Source organism: Anopheles stephensi, chromosome 3, assembly GCF_013141755.1.
Source record: "Anopheles stephensi strain Indian chromosome 3, UCI_ANSTEP_V1.0, whole genome shotgun sequence".
Taxonomy (NCBI): domain Eukaryota; kingdom Metazoa; phylum Arthropoda; class Insecta; order Diptera; family Culicidae; genus Anopheles; species Anopheles stephensi.
This window is the reverse complement of record NC_050203.1, coordinates 8,355,001-8,373,264: the sequence shown is the minus strand read 5'-3', so window position 1 is coordinate 8,373,264 and position 18,264 is coordinate 8,355,001. Positions and strand designations below refer to the sequence as shown.

The 18,264-nt window shown below is 43.0% G+C and overlaps 1 protein-coding gene across 6 annotated transcripts in view; it reads left to right on the top strand.

The window, feature by feature from the left end:
• The window catches only part of LOC118510532 (gamma-aminobutyric acid receptor subunit beta), a 66,000-nt gene that overhangs the window by 38,175 nt on the left and 9,561 nt on the right, over positions 1–18,264 (top strand). For 4 of the 6 annotated variants that reach the window (XM_036052478.1, XM_036052480.1, XM_036052481.1 and 1 more), the window contains exon 7: positions 10,426–10,563. In XM_036052478.1, coding sequence (XP_035908371.1) covers positions 10,426–10,563 — 138 coding nt within the window. Of the gene's footprint in view, positions 1–5,998; positions 6,137–10,425; positions 10,564–18,264 lie in introns of all 6 variants that reach the window. The other 2 variants (XM_036052483.1, XM_036052482.1) reach the window with 1 other exon arrangement.

Below are 18,264 nucleotides of genomic sequence, written 5' to 3'. Positions count from 1 at the left end.
CGATTTAAGATGATGCAAACAAGTTTACCTCAAGATGAAGTACTTCATCCAAAAATATCTCTTCCTCCCCGATTTCTCAGAAATCTCAAAATAGCAAGTCTTTCCAAGACCCATTACCAAGGCTCGGTCCGTGTACATCATCCACCACAGACTAACTAACAAACCTCTTGCCACAATTGAACCGTTTAACTTTATCTGCCAACGATGCCACACCCGGTTTGGCTGTCAGGCGAACAGACCGACCATTGAAAAAAAAAACAAAGCACACCACCCAACCCAGTAAACTCAATATCCAAAACTCGTCCACCACGGTGAAGAGACAGCACGGAAAAAATAACAACGAAACATCCTACTTAACGACCGGAAACACTTTGCGGTTTATTGCACCTGCTACACCTGATAGCACAAGTGGCTTGAAAAGTGAAAAACACACACACACGCTGGCACACAGACACACCCGTACACAATCCTTTTTGGGCTGGCCACACCGCTTTCCAGCAGGCTTGGGAAATGCTGTACCGCTTGTGCCTTATCTGGAAAACGGCGCTGTGTGTAGCGTGGTTCGTGTGATAGCGACCATCTTTTTTTTCTTTCTTTCTTCTGCCACTACTACTGACGGTCGATCATCTTTGCTAGCTTCCGTTCGCTTTCCCGCTTACCCATGAAAATGCTTCCAAAATTGCTCTTCACCAAACAATCCCTCTTCGCCGCTTGGTGGCGCCGCTTGAAAGACGCCCATCCGTTCGCAGGAAGCCAAAAAATCGAACACTTCCGGTACGCGAAAAACCCTCGGCGAAATCTTCGTCCGACCGCGATAAATCAGCACTCCGAGCTTGGCAAAATGGCGAATAGCACCTTTTCTATGGTCTTTTTTTGTTGTTGTCTTTCTTCGCTGATGCTTTGGGATGTTCTGGTTCGTCCAGCAAACGGAAGCTACACCATCGAAAAACGCGACGAGATCGATGCCGCTATTATGGCTTTTATCGTACTCCTTTCAAATACTCACACACACACACACTACTCCCACCGAAAAACCACATAAGCCACATATTACTTGCGGTTGAGAAGTGGTGAAAACACGTCTGTGTTTTATAGAGGATTAGTTTAAGCCATCCACCGTGCGGAAAGAAACTCCTCTAACGTCGGCTGTGTTTTTTTTTTGTGCTGGATGCATCGTTGCTTCATGGTACAAGCAAAGGGAAACATTTTAAGTTTCCATTTAAGTTTTCCATTTTCTTTATTCGGTGTTGGTGTTCGGCCACACATTACTGACGATCACTTCGTATGATAAGCGCGTCAGATTGTAGTCAAATTCTTTAAACCTTTTTCCTTTCTAAGATGGAGTTACGAGACGACGTGTCATGGTTACACGGAACGGAAGATTATTTTTTTCTCGCCCCCCCAGAGTTACAGCATCAACAACACGAGCGATCCAATGATTTCTCCCGTCCAATCCAGTTGACGCGAATGATGGACGTCATTCGCATTGAAAATGGCGAAAGTTTTTCGGTCGCTGAGCAGAAAAGAGCCCGTATGACACCGTCGTACGCGACAAGAATGGTGTTTAACGCTGTGTACATGCAAGCAGCGTACACCCAATAGAAAAGTCCGCAAAGAAGGAAAAGAAATTTTGAAATAGTAGCGCCATATTTTTCCACATCGTTTCTCAGGAAAGAAAAAGAAGCACTCCTTGCGAGAAAAACTGGATGTGGAATGAATTGTTTGAGAAAATTGAAAGCATTAAAGAAAGACACTATCTGGGACACGGAAGGAACACACAAATGGAAGCATTTTGCAAAAACTGCCCATCCTCCGCTGTCGAAGTTCCTCGTCGTTGTGAGTGCTTCTTGTTGGTTGGAATGGAGGGTACAGATAATTGACTGATCAAATATGTCCTACATAATACACATTCGTTGCCACATTCGTCTTCGTTCGTGGCAGCTTTCAGCCTATTGTCAGCCTTTACATGTGGGTATGTGTGTGTGTGTGTGTGTGTGTGTACAATTCTTTTCCATCTTTTCATCGTCAGACCAGCACCACCATCAGAGAAAGTCTCATCATCGGCAGCACCAGCAGAAGAACCTCATCATCATCGTGTGCCTTTCAACGGCAGCTTGCATTTGGATCAATTTCATCCCAAAGCGAAAGACATTTCTGACGCCTCGGCTCTCTCCCTCTCTCTCTCTCAGTTGCTCCATTATGCGACACGTAGTTTGCCAGCCCGAGCCCACCCGGAAGTGCCCAGATGTCCCACCCCAATTCCTTGCTACCCAATTTTCTTGTGCTCCTGCTGCTGTTGCTGTATGCGATAGGCTCATCCCAACGTGTCAAGATGATGATGGGTGGTGATGGTGCTGATGATGCTGCCGGGTCTGGGAACAGAGAAAAGCCATACTGTCGATGTGTATGGATGGAGCCTTCTCGTACCCAACCCAGCCGGCAACTACCTTATGTAGTCAAAGTTTGCTCCATTTTCTTTTCTAGTTGTTATCTTTCACTTTTTTTTTCTTCTGTGGATCTTCTTCTCTGGACCGAAGCAATTTCCTTTACTCCCAATTTTACATTCACCGGCCCCTTTGTCGGAGCAAGACGGAAATGTGGCCTCAAGTTTCCCATTCCGAGGAAAACTCACATCCGGACGATGTGTAGTTTTACAGCTTGCGTTACGATTTTTTGTTTGTCTCTCCCCGTCCATGGCCAGGTCTGCATCGAATGGACATAACCTATTCAGGGCAGGCAGGCTTCTGATCGAACTTCAACAAACTCGCCCTCGCAGGAAAAGATGTATACGGTCATACAATCCCCACCGAGTTCTTCTCCCGGTGCTTTGCCATCTTTCGACTTCACGTATGTGATGTATCGTAACACACTATTCATGGCATCAAATGTCTCAACCTTGCAGCAGTGGTACGGTTACCCAGTGGTCCACTGTCCATTTTGGACGAACGTTTCGGCAGCCGGACCGGTTTGGTTTGAAAATTTTCACATCCAGCGGCATTATATTACGGTGCCAGTGTCATCTTCCATAGGACACACACACCCAGCTGGCAAAAAATTGTTTCGAAGACGAACTTTCGCAAAGCGGCGTGTCCGGAGCAGTAGTGCGCACGTGTCCAAGGACTGATGCGTTGCAGGACGATGCGGTTCTTTGGCAAGACGATATTGTTTGCACTGAGCAAAAATTGAAGATCTAGGTGTAAAAGACGAAGAAGAGCACAGAAAATGTACACACACACGCTGGTTTTATTGCAGCAGTCATGTAGAATTCTTTCTTCAAATGTTTGTCAAATGAATTATGTCACCTACAGGAGAGCTGGAGGGGATTGGATCGGTCTATCGCATATGTGAGATGTCCTAACGAGCTCCGAGATTTTCCGATCAGAAACTAACTAAATTAGTATGAAATCTATTTAACATTGTGAGAAAAATACTCTTGCAGGAGTTTTAACTTTTTTAACCAAAGGTTAGCATTCAAATCGAAACTAAGAAACCGTCCTTTTAAACAGATAATCAATCCTGGTACAATTTGATACTATTGTTTGACTCTATCTATATCCTATCGTTTCTTGTTTCACAACATGCACCTAAATTAAGAAGCTCTTCAGTTTCTTTAAATCTTTTAATTTTTCTTTGCTCTACAAAATTATACGTTAGAGATGTCTTGTGCATCCAGAACACTTTTGTGTCTAAGTTTTAAGACGATTTTAATTTAAATTCTATTTTTAATTCCATTTTTGATCAGCCATCACAATAAAGTTGTGCAAGGGTCATCTATCGCTTCATCCTTCCAATCGCTCCCACTCGTGAAGCTTTCGTTGCCCTGCAAATCGATACAGAATAAATCTTCTTTGTCTGTTAAGAAAAAGAAACTCCCGCAACAACGAAAAGAAACCAAATGTCACCAATTTGCTCTACTATTGCTTCACATTATTATTATTTAATGTTTCGCATTCACCCCCCAACAATGCAAAGGATACGCTCGAAACTAGCTTTCGTAGCTCCAGCTGGGCCCAATTCCCAAGCGCGAACCGTTTTCCAGCTTTGTTTAATTCGTTTGTTTTTTTTTGCCACTTCTTTTCGGCTGTTTTTGCTTCCCACACCCTCCTACTTTTGCATCGCTTCACTCGAAATTATGCCCACTTTATCAGACATCATCAAGCGCCACACAGCAAAAAAAAAGCGGAGACTCTTTTACGGATTTTTCGGACGAATGGAAAGTTTTTCGCTCACTCGCCGATGCTGAGCACTTTGTCACGGATCCTTTCTGTGTTTTCCTCTCTTTGTGTGTGTGTGCTCGTATTTTTTTTTCTCTTGTCCTTCTTCACTTAGCCATTTCTTTTGCCCATTTTGTATCGGTTTTGCTGTTTCGGCTACCAATGTTTAATTTATCATTTCGCATCGTCACTATCCGTTCTCGTTTTGGGTCTTTCCCTTTTTTTGTTTGTGTGTTTTTGCATTTGTTTTCAATTCTGTTTTACAAAACTTGTTTTTGCCTTTTTTTGTGCTACCATCGTTGGATACTATTTCTTTTGCACTGCCTCTAAATGATTCACAAACTTGTGCGACTTTTCTTTGAGTTTTTAATGTTGTTTTTTGTTGTTCCATGTTTTTTTATACATTACTTTTGTGCGATTGCGTCCATTTGAATCATTTATCAATGAACTTGGAGTGATTTAATTAACTACCTAGCTTTGTTTTTTTCTCGCTCCTTTTCACTCTTTCGCAAACTTCACCTTTTGCTCGTTAGGTACAGGGAAATGTAAATCAAGTTAACCATTGAAACGAGTGACTGTAGGTTTCTTTCAACAATTTTTACCAAAATTTATAACCCCCCTTCCACTCATTACGCGTTCCCGTTCCTTAAAAGCTAAACCTCCATCATCCATTAGCGCAATCGTTGTACATTTTCTTTTTTATAGATGTTTTTGTTGTTAACTTTGTTTTTACGCATCCTCTATCTGTTTCAACTAACAATGCATCTCGATCGTTGCTCTTTTACTGAAACCCCCCCTGGGAGTGTGTAATCCCGGTTTTATGATTATTTATTTATCTTTACTTTTTCACAACAATCGACGTTCATATTGCTCGACGATGGGAGGAAACTGTAACGCAAAACTTTCAATTTCCCTTAACGTAGCATTAGAATGCTCTTTCTCCTCGTGTATTTTTCTTTTAACAAATCGTATCAGTAGAATGCTTTTTAGCTATGCAAATGATACTAAATAATTAGCATTAATCCATAGCAACACTCTCAAACTGTCGTTGTATCATTTATTTTCCTCCACAACCATTATTCAAATTTTTTTTTCTACCTTAAACTTGCTAAGTGCTACTGGACTCAACCCTTTTTTCCCGAACACGCCTAAATGTTTGTAACCTCACTTTTCATAGTCAGTCACTGGGTTAGTCAAGTCTTCAGAAACGAAATAGTGCAACACACCACCGAATATGATACCACCATACACCATACCTCCTGGACGAATCGTACCACCCCGAAAAACAAAAGGATCATCATCATACAATAATCGATTAATAATCTTACGTTTTCTTTTACTTCTTTCCTTCGGCCCTTCGATACAATGTGTACCAAACCAAAAATTATGATGTTTATGTTTTTGAAAACGAATCGCCGAAAAACGAAAACTCAATCACCTAAACATCATTTATCGAACGATTCCTGATTCGAAAACAAAACCACACACACACACACCCACCAACATACATACACTACAATGATATCTTTGGCGGGTTCGAACCCGGGAATCGATATATGGACGGATGGAATCAATCAATCGAACGTATTTCGAATGTGCGCGTGCGGCTCGGGCAAAAACCCTGCAAAATCCCGATTTCTTCAACAACCGAAATACGGTCGACGGCAAAAAAAAACCGATCCTCACAACACACAACCACACACGACACCAATCAAAACCATCTAAAAAAAAAAACAAATACCTCGAACCAATCGTAACATCTGTTCACATTTGAAACCCTGGAGTCGGTTATACGATGCGAGATATCCGGTACTTCTGGAAAGACGGCCTAAGTAGTGTCGGAATGAGCAGCGAAGTAGAACTACCACAATTTAGAGTACTGGGTCACAGGCAGAGGGCGACCGAAATTAACCTAACCACAGGTACCCTATCATTAACCAAAAAAAAAATACAGCTACAAAAATCAAACGAAAAAAAAAATACATACGTTAAATCACACCTCAATTCATCATCAAACATCATGCAAAACCTGCAAAAAAAAACAAACCTTTCTTCCATCATATCTACTTGCGCATTGTCATTTACCCCTTGCCTCTGTGTCTGTTCTTTCCTCTCTGTCCGTTTCGTTTTCTTCGTAGCTATTCACCATTTCACACTACTATCCTTCCCACTGTCTGTCTCTGTCTAGTACTGTCTGTCAAACATTAATCGTGTTTATATGTTTGGTTTTATTTCTTAACGTGTTTCTTCTACGTTTCAGTTTACTTCTCTCTCTCTCTCTCTCTCTCTCTCTCTTTGTCTGTCTGTCTCTTCTTAGTGCACTCTTTCCCATCCCTTCTGTGTCGAATCACTTCTACGTTCTGTTGTCTATCTTTCGGCAAGTCCTTTCCACCCTATCTGCTCTCTTGCCATTGCCCGTACTCGCAATGGCTCTCATACCAACTCATAATTTCATTTTTCTCATCAACCCAAGCCAACCAACCAAGCCAATTAAAAACTACCAACAAAAACTCATAGATGATTCCGTTCGTTGTTTCTATGTTTCTTTAACAAACTTAAGCAAAACAGTTTACCGACTTTTGGTTCGTTTCGTCTCGAGTACAGTTGCCTATAATATTTTATTTTATGTTTATTTGAGTTTTCTTTTCCTTTAAGAAACAACACTCAATACACCAAAAACAATAGCACAAACTTACACTTTCACACACACAGGCCCAATTTTTACTCACATTTTTTTAAGCCCCTTACAAGACTTGTCCAAAGTGAACGAATCAATGTCCCAATGTGCCAAATTTGCTTTTGTGTTTTTTTTTCCCCAACGCGACCGATCGGCGTCGCGGATGCACACATGTGGGCATGTGCACCAAAATGAGTGTGTGTGTGTGACTGTTTATTGTTTTCATTTCTTTTCCAACCAGCCTAGGAAACAAAAACAGACGCACCATCGTACTTTTTTTTGGCGGATTTAATTTATAACACACTGAACATAACATACCGGGTTGTATGCTTTATGCGACAAGCCCCCACCCACCGAACGGTTCACCGATTGTCGTTTGGGCTTTATAGTTTTAACTTATATATAGCAGCAAAGTATTTGTTTTCCATTTCCGGTTTTAAAGCGTGTAGACACTAACCGAGTATTACCACAAAAGTACACAGCCGTACACTTGTGATGTTTCACCATGTTTCTTTTTCTTTCTTTTCGACACCAAGAGCATACTCAATTGTTTCTTTAAAAATGCGTGCACATTTTTGGTAACACAAAAAAAACAGCCAAAAATTCCACTTTTATCTCACACTTTACGGTTTATGCTGCAAAACAAGAAACCAAAGTTCACCAACAAAAAAAAGGTTACAAAGTGAATCGAAGCTCACGTACGTACCTGTGTGGCATAATGCGACGGTGTACATTACATACGTTTGGATCGTTTATGTTTTTTTACGCTCCCCCATCACCGGTAGTAGTATGCGTTTACGCTCCCATAACCACAACCACCAACACACACACACACCATCAACACCCAAGTCACACCCAAGCAAGGAGTAAGCGCTGAAATGAAACTGGAAACGCATTTACATTTTCGCATTATCCCCTTTTTTCGTTGCGCAACTTTAATGGAGTTCAAATATTGGAACCTCTCGCCGTTCCGTGTGTATATCGACTGGGAAGAATGAAAAAAATCTTCCACACTTTTCTTTTAATCTTTTTTTTTCTCGCGCGTGAATATGGTGAAGAAAGCTGTAAGAAATATTTATCTTTCCCCCCCTTTTACAATCATTTCTTTTGAGTACATGCGGACGTTGGCGAAAAGTGGCCAACTGGGCGACTACTGCAGGACGTTTTCGTAGCTGCATAACGCTTTTCGGGAAAATTTGCCTCAGCCTGGTTTTCTTTTTTTATTGGTAAAGCGTGTTTCGCTTCGATCTGGACAGTGTCGAAACTCCACCAGACCACACTGCAAACTGTGTGCGCAGGAACGCAAAACTTACAATTAGCCTCGCCAATCATCTCTTGTCAAATTTGTGTTTGTTTCTATCCTCTTTCCTTTTTCTTTTCCTTTTTTTCCTACTTTTTATTTCCTAAATGGTATTACTAAACCTAGTCTTGTTTTGTTGAAACATTTCAAGGCTCAAACAGGAATTCTAGCAGGAAGCACAACTACGGGAAGCGTGTTTCTATACGTTTTCTTTTCATATTTTTTGTTTCATATCCTGTGTGATTCCGTGTGGTGTAGAGATGTCATTACCGTATTTATTCCTTTTTTGTCCTTCAAAATCATCATACCCATCCAATGTGAATTACATACACTAGCAATGTATCAAATCGCTGTGGTACAATACACAAATCGTTCACATCCAGCGATGGCATTCGCGAACGCTGCTTCGAACGCGTTATACATCACACCGACCGTCTCGACTGTATAACGCTGCGTGTAACAATTAATATTCCATTCTTATCGTTTTGCTAAAAATCATCTCCCAAACAAAAAAAAAAGTCTTCCTGGTGCCTCCCATCGGGCATGCGGTGTAATATGCAGGCAAAGATGGCAACACAACCACCACCCGACGCCATTCTCTGTGTAAAGCCGGCGCCATTTTCCGTCCGTGTGCTTCTGTATTTGTGTGCTTCGGAATATTTTTATTTTTCTAAGTTCATGTTTTTCTAGCCTACGTCAGCTACAAACGTCACACTACAAGTGACACTTGACACATTTGCTTCCGCTACTGAAAAGAAGACGCGTACCACAACACACTTGTAGCACTCCACACGGTTCACGGTAACAGCTGCCAACTGTCGACTCCGAACTCCGTTTTTTTTAAGTATCGTGCAGCGTTTACACATTACACTTCTTGAAGGGCAAAGAAAAAACACAACACCTAGCGACCTACCTGAGCATAGTACCGGACGCAGCATAAGAATATATGAATAAACTATAACCTATTGTGTCACATGACGCGCTCACCTTCCAAACCTTCCACACTAAATGGGACACATTTTCACTCGTCCCAATTAGTTGTCCGCTACTTGTACAGCAGGAGCGTTTATTTTTTTACACTCCAGGGTTGGAGGTGTAAAGAAGGAAACATTCCACAGACTCCAACCCAGTGTACTCTCAACCTTGACCATATGTAATGATAATGAACTAGTTCTTCATTTCTGCCCCGTTTTGTGCCTCTTAGCAGAGATTTTCGACCTTCTGTAAGATAAACAAATTCAAAAGTAAAACATTGCACACAATATCCTTGTAGCAAAGGTAGCTTCCAAACACCGGTATGAGTGTGTTAGTGAGTGCTCCTGTTGGTTTGTGAGTCCCTCTACACAGTGATTCACAGTGTGATCCCTGGGTGGCTAGAATATGGCTACTAGCAGCCATTAGAGTAGGTGAGCGCAACTAATGGATCAAGATGGCCGCCACATCAAAATGGCATCATCTTTCTTTAGTCAAATCCGTACCAGAGCCCTGAATGTAACACAATACCTAGATCTACAAAACACACAATACGTTAGCATCACTACTCTGTACTCTTTAGGAAGCAAAAAGAAAAAACACCAAATAACAAACTACAACTACAACAAAGAAACCTCCCAAAACTTCATCACGGTATAATGCAAAATCAGTACAAGCGATCGTTTCTAATTCACAAATCTGTTCTCTCTTTCTTCCCTTTTTATCTTTCTTACAACAATGCCCCCTCGCCATTTTTGTTTTGGTTTTTTTTACTAATCGATACGGGCAAACCAAACAAACATCCAACTGTTTGTTCTTAATTCGTGTTGTGTGTATGTGTGTGTGTGTGTGCTTGCATATCATTATTGCTCTTGTTTGAATTAAATTATCGAACTGTCGGCGCGTTTGGTTGTCAAAATCGACTAATAAATTGCACACAAACACACGCACACCTTTAATATCCTTTGCACGTGCCTGCCAACCTGACTCCGGGAACGCTCCCCTTTGTGGCACTAAACCAAACTAACCTAACTGTCGTACAATTGCGCTCGTAACCTGCTCGTCGTGTCGTGGTAACTAACCATACGAATTATCCGCGTAATACTCAACAACGAAAAACCCACCAACCAAACAACTAACCATTCAATCTTTGACTGAATGTGTGTGTGTGTGCGTGCGCGCGCTAATACGGGGACCGGTAACGACACCTTGCATTTGCCCCGAAAAACAAAACTGACACCACCCCCCTCCTCACTGGGTAGTCGGCTACACGATGCGAGATATCCGATACAAATGGAATGAGGGCCCCAACTCTGTCGGAGTCTCGAGCGAAGTATCTTTGCCTCAGTTTAAGGTTTTGGGACACCGTCAACGTGCTATGGAAATCAGTCTCACAACAGGTACCTGTAGACGGTCACCGGATCTGTTTTGTTAAATAATAACCTCTATAACAAACAAAAAACCTTCATTATCCCGTTCATTACCAACCAGCCCGTTTGTAAACCATCATTGTTCAGAATTCATTTTCTCTTATTGTTGCTTTATTAATTATCGAAACCCTTCTTCACCCCATCCACTCGACAACGAACGTCCAACTAAACCATTTTCTTCGTTTTTTTTTTATTCTTGCGCCCTTTAATGTTGCGATTCAGCGATCAGCAACCGATTCATAGAAAACACACTCAACCAACTCGCTCCATTCTCCAACTACAACATGGCGCTTGTTCGCTCATGTGATCAAGCATTAAGCGTGTTTTATATAGTGTTTGACATGTTGTTTTCTCTATGCATTTATCCCGGCTCGTCTGATTAAGAAAATCGTTTCATTTATCGCTGTATTTGTCCCTCGTCATTTTTTTTCTCTCTCACTCTCTCTCTCTCTCTCTCTCTCTCTCTCTCTGTATGTATGTATCTATGTATGTCATGCTAATCAAATCTACTTTTCTTCAATTCAATTCTTGCTCCAAAAAAAACACATACTCCGTATATTGATTAAGTCTCATTTTCTGTTTGCAACCCTGCAAGACCTGCTGAATGGGTTTGTTCCAGATTCAGACATCTCGTTTTATCAGTGTGTGTTTCTCTCTTTCTCTATCTCTCTTTTTGGTTTTTCTCTCCCGTCTGGTAATGATTTCATTTGCGACAATACCTTCGTAATCTGCAAGAATCCTCAAGGTTTTTTTAAGTTTACCATCATCTCGAACTAACAGAACCTCAATATAGTGCATTCATGCTTCATTCAGCAATTGCGCGACGATGTTTTACGATCGTTCACATCATTCAGCTCGTTCCTTGCTTTACTAGAAGTAAATCATAAACAACACACTAAACCTACACTCACACACAAAACGTTGAAGTTTGGTATAATGTATTAAGTATATCATCCAGAAAACCCCCACGAGGTGAACACAGCAACTGATCCTCGTCCCCAATCCTTGCCCTAAGACAAGTCTCGAATCCTTCATCTTCTTCTCGATTTCGTTATCCCGTAACACCGGTCGAAGCGAATTTGGATTTGGATCCATCATGTTCGCTCACGCCGCGGATCGTTGGATCACTGTGCCCGATTAGCGAAAGATGTGATGGTTTTTTCGTCTTCTTTCTTCTGCTTCTCTCATTCGTACCCGGTACCTAGTGAGATTAATTTTCCGTTTAGGTCGTGTATCAGGACGCATAACAATATACGGGAAGGGAATACACACACATACTCCGGCATACAGTACGCTGATCGAGCTGGGAAAAAGGGAGATGTTATATTTCCGTGAGCATACATTCTATTTATACACTGGAAGCCCCGTTCAAACATCGTCGTCGGGAAGACCCGTCCTGAAAAGCTCCACCAACACCCACGGTGTGTGTGTGTGTGGTCGGACGGTACAGAGATTGGCTTGTGTATGGGCCCACATGACATGGGCTTCTGGGCGGAAGCAGCCACCGGTTCGATCGGATTGACAGGTTCATTAAAAAAATCCACGCTCCACGGTCAGCTCCAATCGAGCAGCTCTAACCGTTCCGGGTGAGCTCCAGGGGATGAAGCGAGGGTGTTGAAGGTGTGGAACGATGGGGGGGCAGTGGGGAGGAGTGTAAAATGAAATACAAAAAAAGGAAGCAAGAAACAGTGCCCGAACGGGCGGGGATGTTTAACTTTGATGAAAAGTTAGCGTAAGCCAACGGTGTTTGGATGGAAAATGGAAAACCATCATCATCATCGGAACTCCTCCTCGTTCCCTGGGTTGAACGTCATCATGCGTCACACGATGCGGAAAAAGCTTTACACTGACGGGGCTGTTTTGCGGCGCACCACACGCGTCGATAGTTGTGCGGACGAGCGTTAGCTTAACGAGCTCGGTAAAGCAGAGTTGCTAGGAAAATGCTGGCCGATATATGAAAGGGGCATGCCCGGGCTGGTTTTGACGTTCTGATGTAACGCTATACATTTTAACTAATCCGCATCGAATACTGTGAGCGAGTGAACGAAGCGATCGGTTTGGATTAAAAATCAATCCATCTAAGGAATGGTGGACCGCCATTTTGCTATTTTCCGTGTGTAACTGTTTGCGGTGCCATCGTATCGTAAAACTGGTTCCAACGCATGTTCGATGCTTGTTGCCATTAACATCCACCGCAATGCTCGACAGCGAACCACTAACCACGAAACTATCACCCGATGAGCCATTAAACGACTATCGAACACGTCGTTCGAACACATAACCCGACCCGATTTCGATCCTCCGGTACTGATAGTCAGCCGCAACGGGAAAGACTAATCTAGGATTAACGTGTTTGATGACTCCTAAATCGAAACGATCAGCTGATAGGCCGCCCGCTTACGCCTTAAAAACATCCGCAGTACAGAGACAACATGGCTCCATCGTCAAAAACAGGAAACTACCGCATTAAACAAGATACCTACCGATTATTTGTTGTGTCGTTTCTTGGGGGAAAAGATTAGGATTTTTCCTTCTTTTTTTGGAGCATCTAAATCTAAATCTTGCTCTTGCCATACATCACTGAGATGATCGTATTATTCTACGAAAACAGGCGACATAAAATCGTACAAAAAGGTGTCGGCGAGTGTCCTAAATCCTGAGCAAAAGTAATCAAACTCTGCCCTAAACTCTGCCCTTTTTATACGCCAAAAGAAAAACCATTTGCTGTGACCCCAACAAAACCATTATCCCGTTGCTGGACAAAGGCCGGGAGCCGTATTTTGTGTTCCTTCCCCGAGTGCTATTTATTTGTGTGTGTGTGTCACAACTTTCATCCTAACATTACGCACCAAAAACCGCACCATCCCTATAATCCATTTTCCAACGCAGCGGGAGTGCAAATAATTGGAAATCTCATTACCACCATGTCGTTTCGCCGTCGTTTGCTTTGTTGTTGTGCGAGGAAGAGCAACGAATGGAAGAGAAAAAAAAATGGAAACACCTCAGGACCTCAGGAATTAGTTGCCCCAAGGTTGCGTTTTTTTTTTTTTTTATTTTGCCCTGTATGTACAATATTCTTCATCCAATTTATCGCCATTGCTCCCGGTGGTGCGGTTACCATTGGTGGCTTATAAAAAAGTGGGAAATGAAACGATACTTCAACCGACCCCAGACCACACACGCGTCCGGACATCCAGTCAGCGAGCCAGAAGATAACCTTCATTACGCATAATGATGGGGCGCCATTGGTTCACGCGAAACACCCTGGGTCTGCTATGCTATTTTCTTACCACGCATCGGATCAGCAGTCGGGTGGAGAAGAAGGGTGGAAGATGGGAGGGGGGGGAAGGAACCGCAGGTGGTTCGACAAAATTACGCCCACCTTGAACTGTCAGCTAGGTGACACTTTTTTCGCGAACCGACGACCACCATCGGGGCGGATCGTTACCACCAGATGACGCACCGGCTTCAACGCGCCGTTTGACAGCTCACTCGCTCAACGCACCGACAAAAAAAAAGGGGAGGGCCCATTTTTCCACCCCGTACTCCCGTACCGTCATCATAATTACACTTCTGACCTCTGTGTGCGTATGTGTGTGTGTGTGTGATGGTCGATCAAAAACAACAAGGACTCACGCACCACTAACGAACCAATCCGATGGGGATGGTTTTCCAGCTCTCTTCTCTTTTTTTTTCGCTGGCTGTTGTTGGCCTCTTTGATTGGGGTCCCATTTGGGGTGCAAAATTATTTAAATATAAAGCCCATTCTCCCCCACCTGCAGGCCGGCTGCCAGCAGCGCTTAACCTTCTGAACCCTAAACTCACCCGGTCGGGTTATCATCAGTGCCGTTCGGTTGCTCGATGACCGTAGTCGGTGGATTAATTTAGGGTCCCGCTGCTGCTGCTGCTGCCTGCTTTCATGCAGTCACGCAAGCATTACGTGAAAATTACAAATAAGCTAGGCACGTGTTCTGAAGCTCCCCATCGTCGAGGGGATGGGGAAAACCCATTACAAGCTTCAGCTATTCAACCAAAACAATCGTCTAAAAGTAGCCAGATTCTTTGGTCGTTTCTACAGTTTACGAAAATAAATAGTAATAGAATAGCCCAAACCCCAATGCCGGATGTTTATCTGGCACGTTTCCCTCCGCTTCCGTTTCCGGGTTGGAAATGATGGTCTTCCGGCGATCGGTACACACCAAACAAAAGGTGATGCGTGACAGCCAATTATTAATCTCTCGCGCCCGCGTTTGGGGCAGATTGGGACAGCGAAAATATTAATTATCTGCTCCCCCGGGATCGTGTCCACCCCCGTGTGTTCTGAAAGTCTGATCGGTGTAGGTCTTTCCGCACTTCGTGTTCGAGTCGTGTAAGCTCCCGCCAGGGTTTTTTTTCCCCCCACTTGTGCACATCCATTCACGCGGCCCTCTCCACTACTTAGCGTGCTACTTAGCTGAAGATCACACAACGCGCCATATGTATAGCACCCGTACGACCAGGTAAGTGCCCTGTTTGATTATCCGTTTTCTGTTTCTACTTTGTTTTTGTGTCAAATATCGTTCCCTGACCGAAACCTTAAGCTGGATGGGCAAAGAAATCTTCACACGGCTTGAAGTTCGGCGGATCACCAATACGGTCACCGTCACGGCACGCGAGTGCGCGATTGCGTGCGCATGACACGCACAATTCAGCGGGCCATCAATCATGCTTGGTGTGCTTGTGGCAAGGTTTTGGGCAAGGTTCTAAATTGTTTTTTTGTCTTCTGTTTTTTGTCGGCATAATTGCACAACTATGTCATCGCTCAAGTCCGCCATTTTCTTCGGAAGAGAGTGTGACAGCCGCCAAGTACCAAAAGGTTAACGATAAGTATTTCCTTCATTTTAATAACTTCCATCGTTTGGTATATAATTACACAGAAAAATGGGGGAACGAGGGACAGCATGCGAAAACTGAAGTTCGATTTGTGTGAGTAATTATTAAAACAAATCCTACCAAGCCTCGCACTGGCAATCGCTGGCCACACGCTTCGGCATTACGCCGAGAGCGAATTTACCAACTTGTGTGTGTGTGTGTGTGTATGTTTTTTGTTTGCCGTTTTTTCAACTACCGTAGCAGTTCCCTAGCTCTAGCCAAAGACGCCCCCAGCGTACTTGCTGGACGGATAGCCGCGAACAATGATCTCAATGCCAGGGTGCGTATCGATGAGAATAACCCAAAGGAAAGGAACGAAAAAAAAAGGAAGAAGCAAACTCCCTTTTTTACTCACTCACCAACAGAAATTATTATCCCCCACCACCAATACCACCATCACCTCGTCGTCGCTTCGTCGAGCAATACAGTGTCTACGTTTGGAAGGAGCTAAAAATTTTGTATCAAACTTAAATCCCCTTAACTTAAAATCTAGTCTCCGCGCCTGAATGCATGCAACCCGCGTGACATCCTACCAAGCTTTTTTGGAGCCAAAATTGATCCGAAAAATGCTTTCCCAATTTTGCGCCCTTCTCTCCACTAGCTGCCGGGAGATCTTTATCCTCCCGTTTGACCCTTTTGGTTAGCTCGGATCAGACAACGACCAAGGAACTGTCAAATTGAAGCTAAATTAAAAATCCCCCATTGCCACCGGTACTCGAGGGCATCTCCCCAACAAAATCTAGGATTTTAGCAACAAACTATCCGATTTCCGATTATTCCAAATTGGGAGAAAAGGGCAGTGTGATAAGATAAGGTGCCTTGCTTCAGCTCGGTGCACTACTTACTCCTCCCAGCAATCGGGATGGGAAGTAAGTTGCAAAGCTTTTGGGGCAAGGACATTCAATCTTCTTCTCAATGCTTCCCCGAAATGAACCAAGCAAACGGGGGAGAGGGGGGGGAGGAAAACAACAGAGACTCTCCCCGAACCACTCGTATCTGTACCATATGTATGTGTGCTGTGTGTATCACCTGCCCTGCTAGTCGTCCTTTGCAAATTCCAATTTGATTGGCAATAGATAGGAAACGGTCTGCTACTACTAGGTACCCTTTTGCAATCTACCGATAGCGTTCTAAGAAGTTGGATTAAAAACCTGCCCCACCTCCACTGCTCTGGACACTGTATTCTACACCTTACCACCCTTGTCTTTTTCTTTCCCCCCCCCCCCCTGATCCCAACTCCAATGCTACCCCCGATAGCGCTCAGTTCGCTTTAGCAAAACTCATTTCCAAAGCATCTACAGGACAATGTTTCGGATTTGATTATTTGTAGTACAGTATACAGAATGCTGCACAAAACGAACCAAAAATACTGGATGTTTTTTGCAGAAAACCAAACGTCACACGTCACATTGAACCCACACATCCTCAGCATATTGAACAAAAAAAAAAGCAGAAAAGAAAATCCATTTACCATCAATTTTCGTTTCACATTGCTCTCACACTTAGAATAGCAAAAAACCAAACTCCCTTTTTGTTCCACATCATTCTACATTACTGCTTGATGTAAAAAAAAAATACAGTATATACAATTATAATATGCTCGCATTTACAGTTTTTTTTGTCTGATTCCCTTTTACTATACAAATTGCGCTGCGTTCTAGTGTTCTAGCTGTAAGGCTTGCTGTATTGTTTAATCCACAACCAAGGTGTGATTGCCAATCGTACCACTCAAAAAACAAAAAGTCCCGACGCCATCACCTTCATCACAGCCATCGCAGGATAATCATTAGCATCTTTTAATTGCAGTGGTTCGTCCCCTTTCTTTTGGGGAGGGTGGCTTTTTGTTGGGGAACTCATGTTATCTGTCGGGTTATTAACATATCATCCAATCCCCCCCCCATTCCAATAGTCCAAAACACATTACCAACCCACAGCTTAAGGGTTGAGGTTTTTTAATGGCCATTTTTGTAGACCCATTCGTTCCACACAAACCACACGCAACGGATGGCTCGCTAGCCCCGAGTTGCGGTGGTGTGCATAGGAAAAACAACAAAACCCTTCGTTTGATAGAACAGAGAAACGAAAAACAAACCATCTTCATCTAATTCGGCTAGAGTCGATCCCCTGGTTTTCCCCCCAAAAGCAACGCGAAAAGCTCATAAAATGACTAACAGCAACGCTAAGAGGATCATTAAACCTTTCCACTTCATGTTCACCTACTCCTTCTTCTTCTTAAAAAAAAACATATCCAAACTTCTAACGGCTTCCGTGTAGTGGGCCCGCTGCGTTTGTGTATCAGAGACAAACCAGCAGCACCACAGCAACCGCAACATATTAACGGATTAACATCTCCTTAGCCTTAGTGTGTGGCGTCCCTCCATTGCTTTGGCGTGCTTAGGAGCGTAGATGCGGTTTTAAGTTTTACAACTTCATACCTTTTGTCATGTGTTTTCGTTTTGTTTGTTTATCTCTTTTTCTTTACCTTGTTCCAGTTTTTCTACGCTGCATCCCCGTCCATTGCATGGGTTTTTCTTCCGATACAGCAGAAATGGAGTGCTCATGTACCTTAACATTTATCGTTATCTTCATAAACAAATTGATTCCCATACTCAAACGCGTACGCCTATTCGATTCCTTCATTTTTTTCTTTCTTTGGCTTTTAGAGGAAACATTAGTAACTTTACTGTTACACTTACAAAAGCAAAACAACGAAACAAAACATCTCGTACTCTTTTTGCTGCTTGTCTTGCGCTCCCAAAA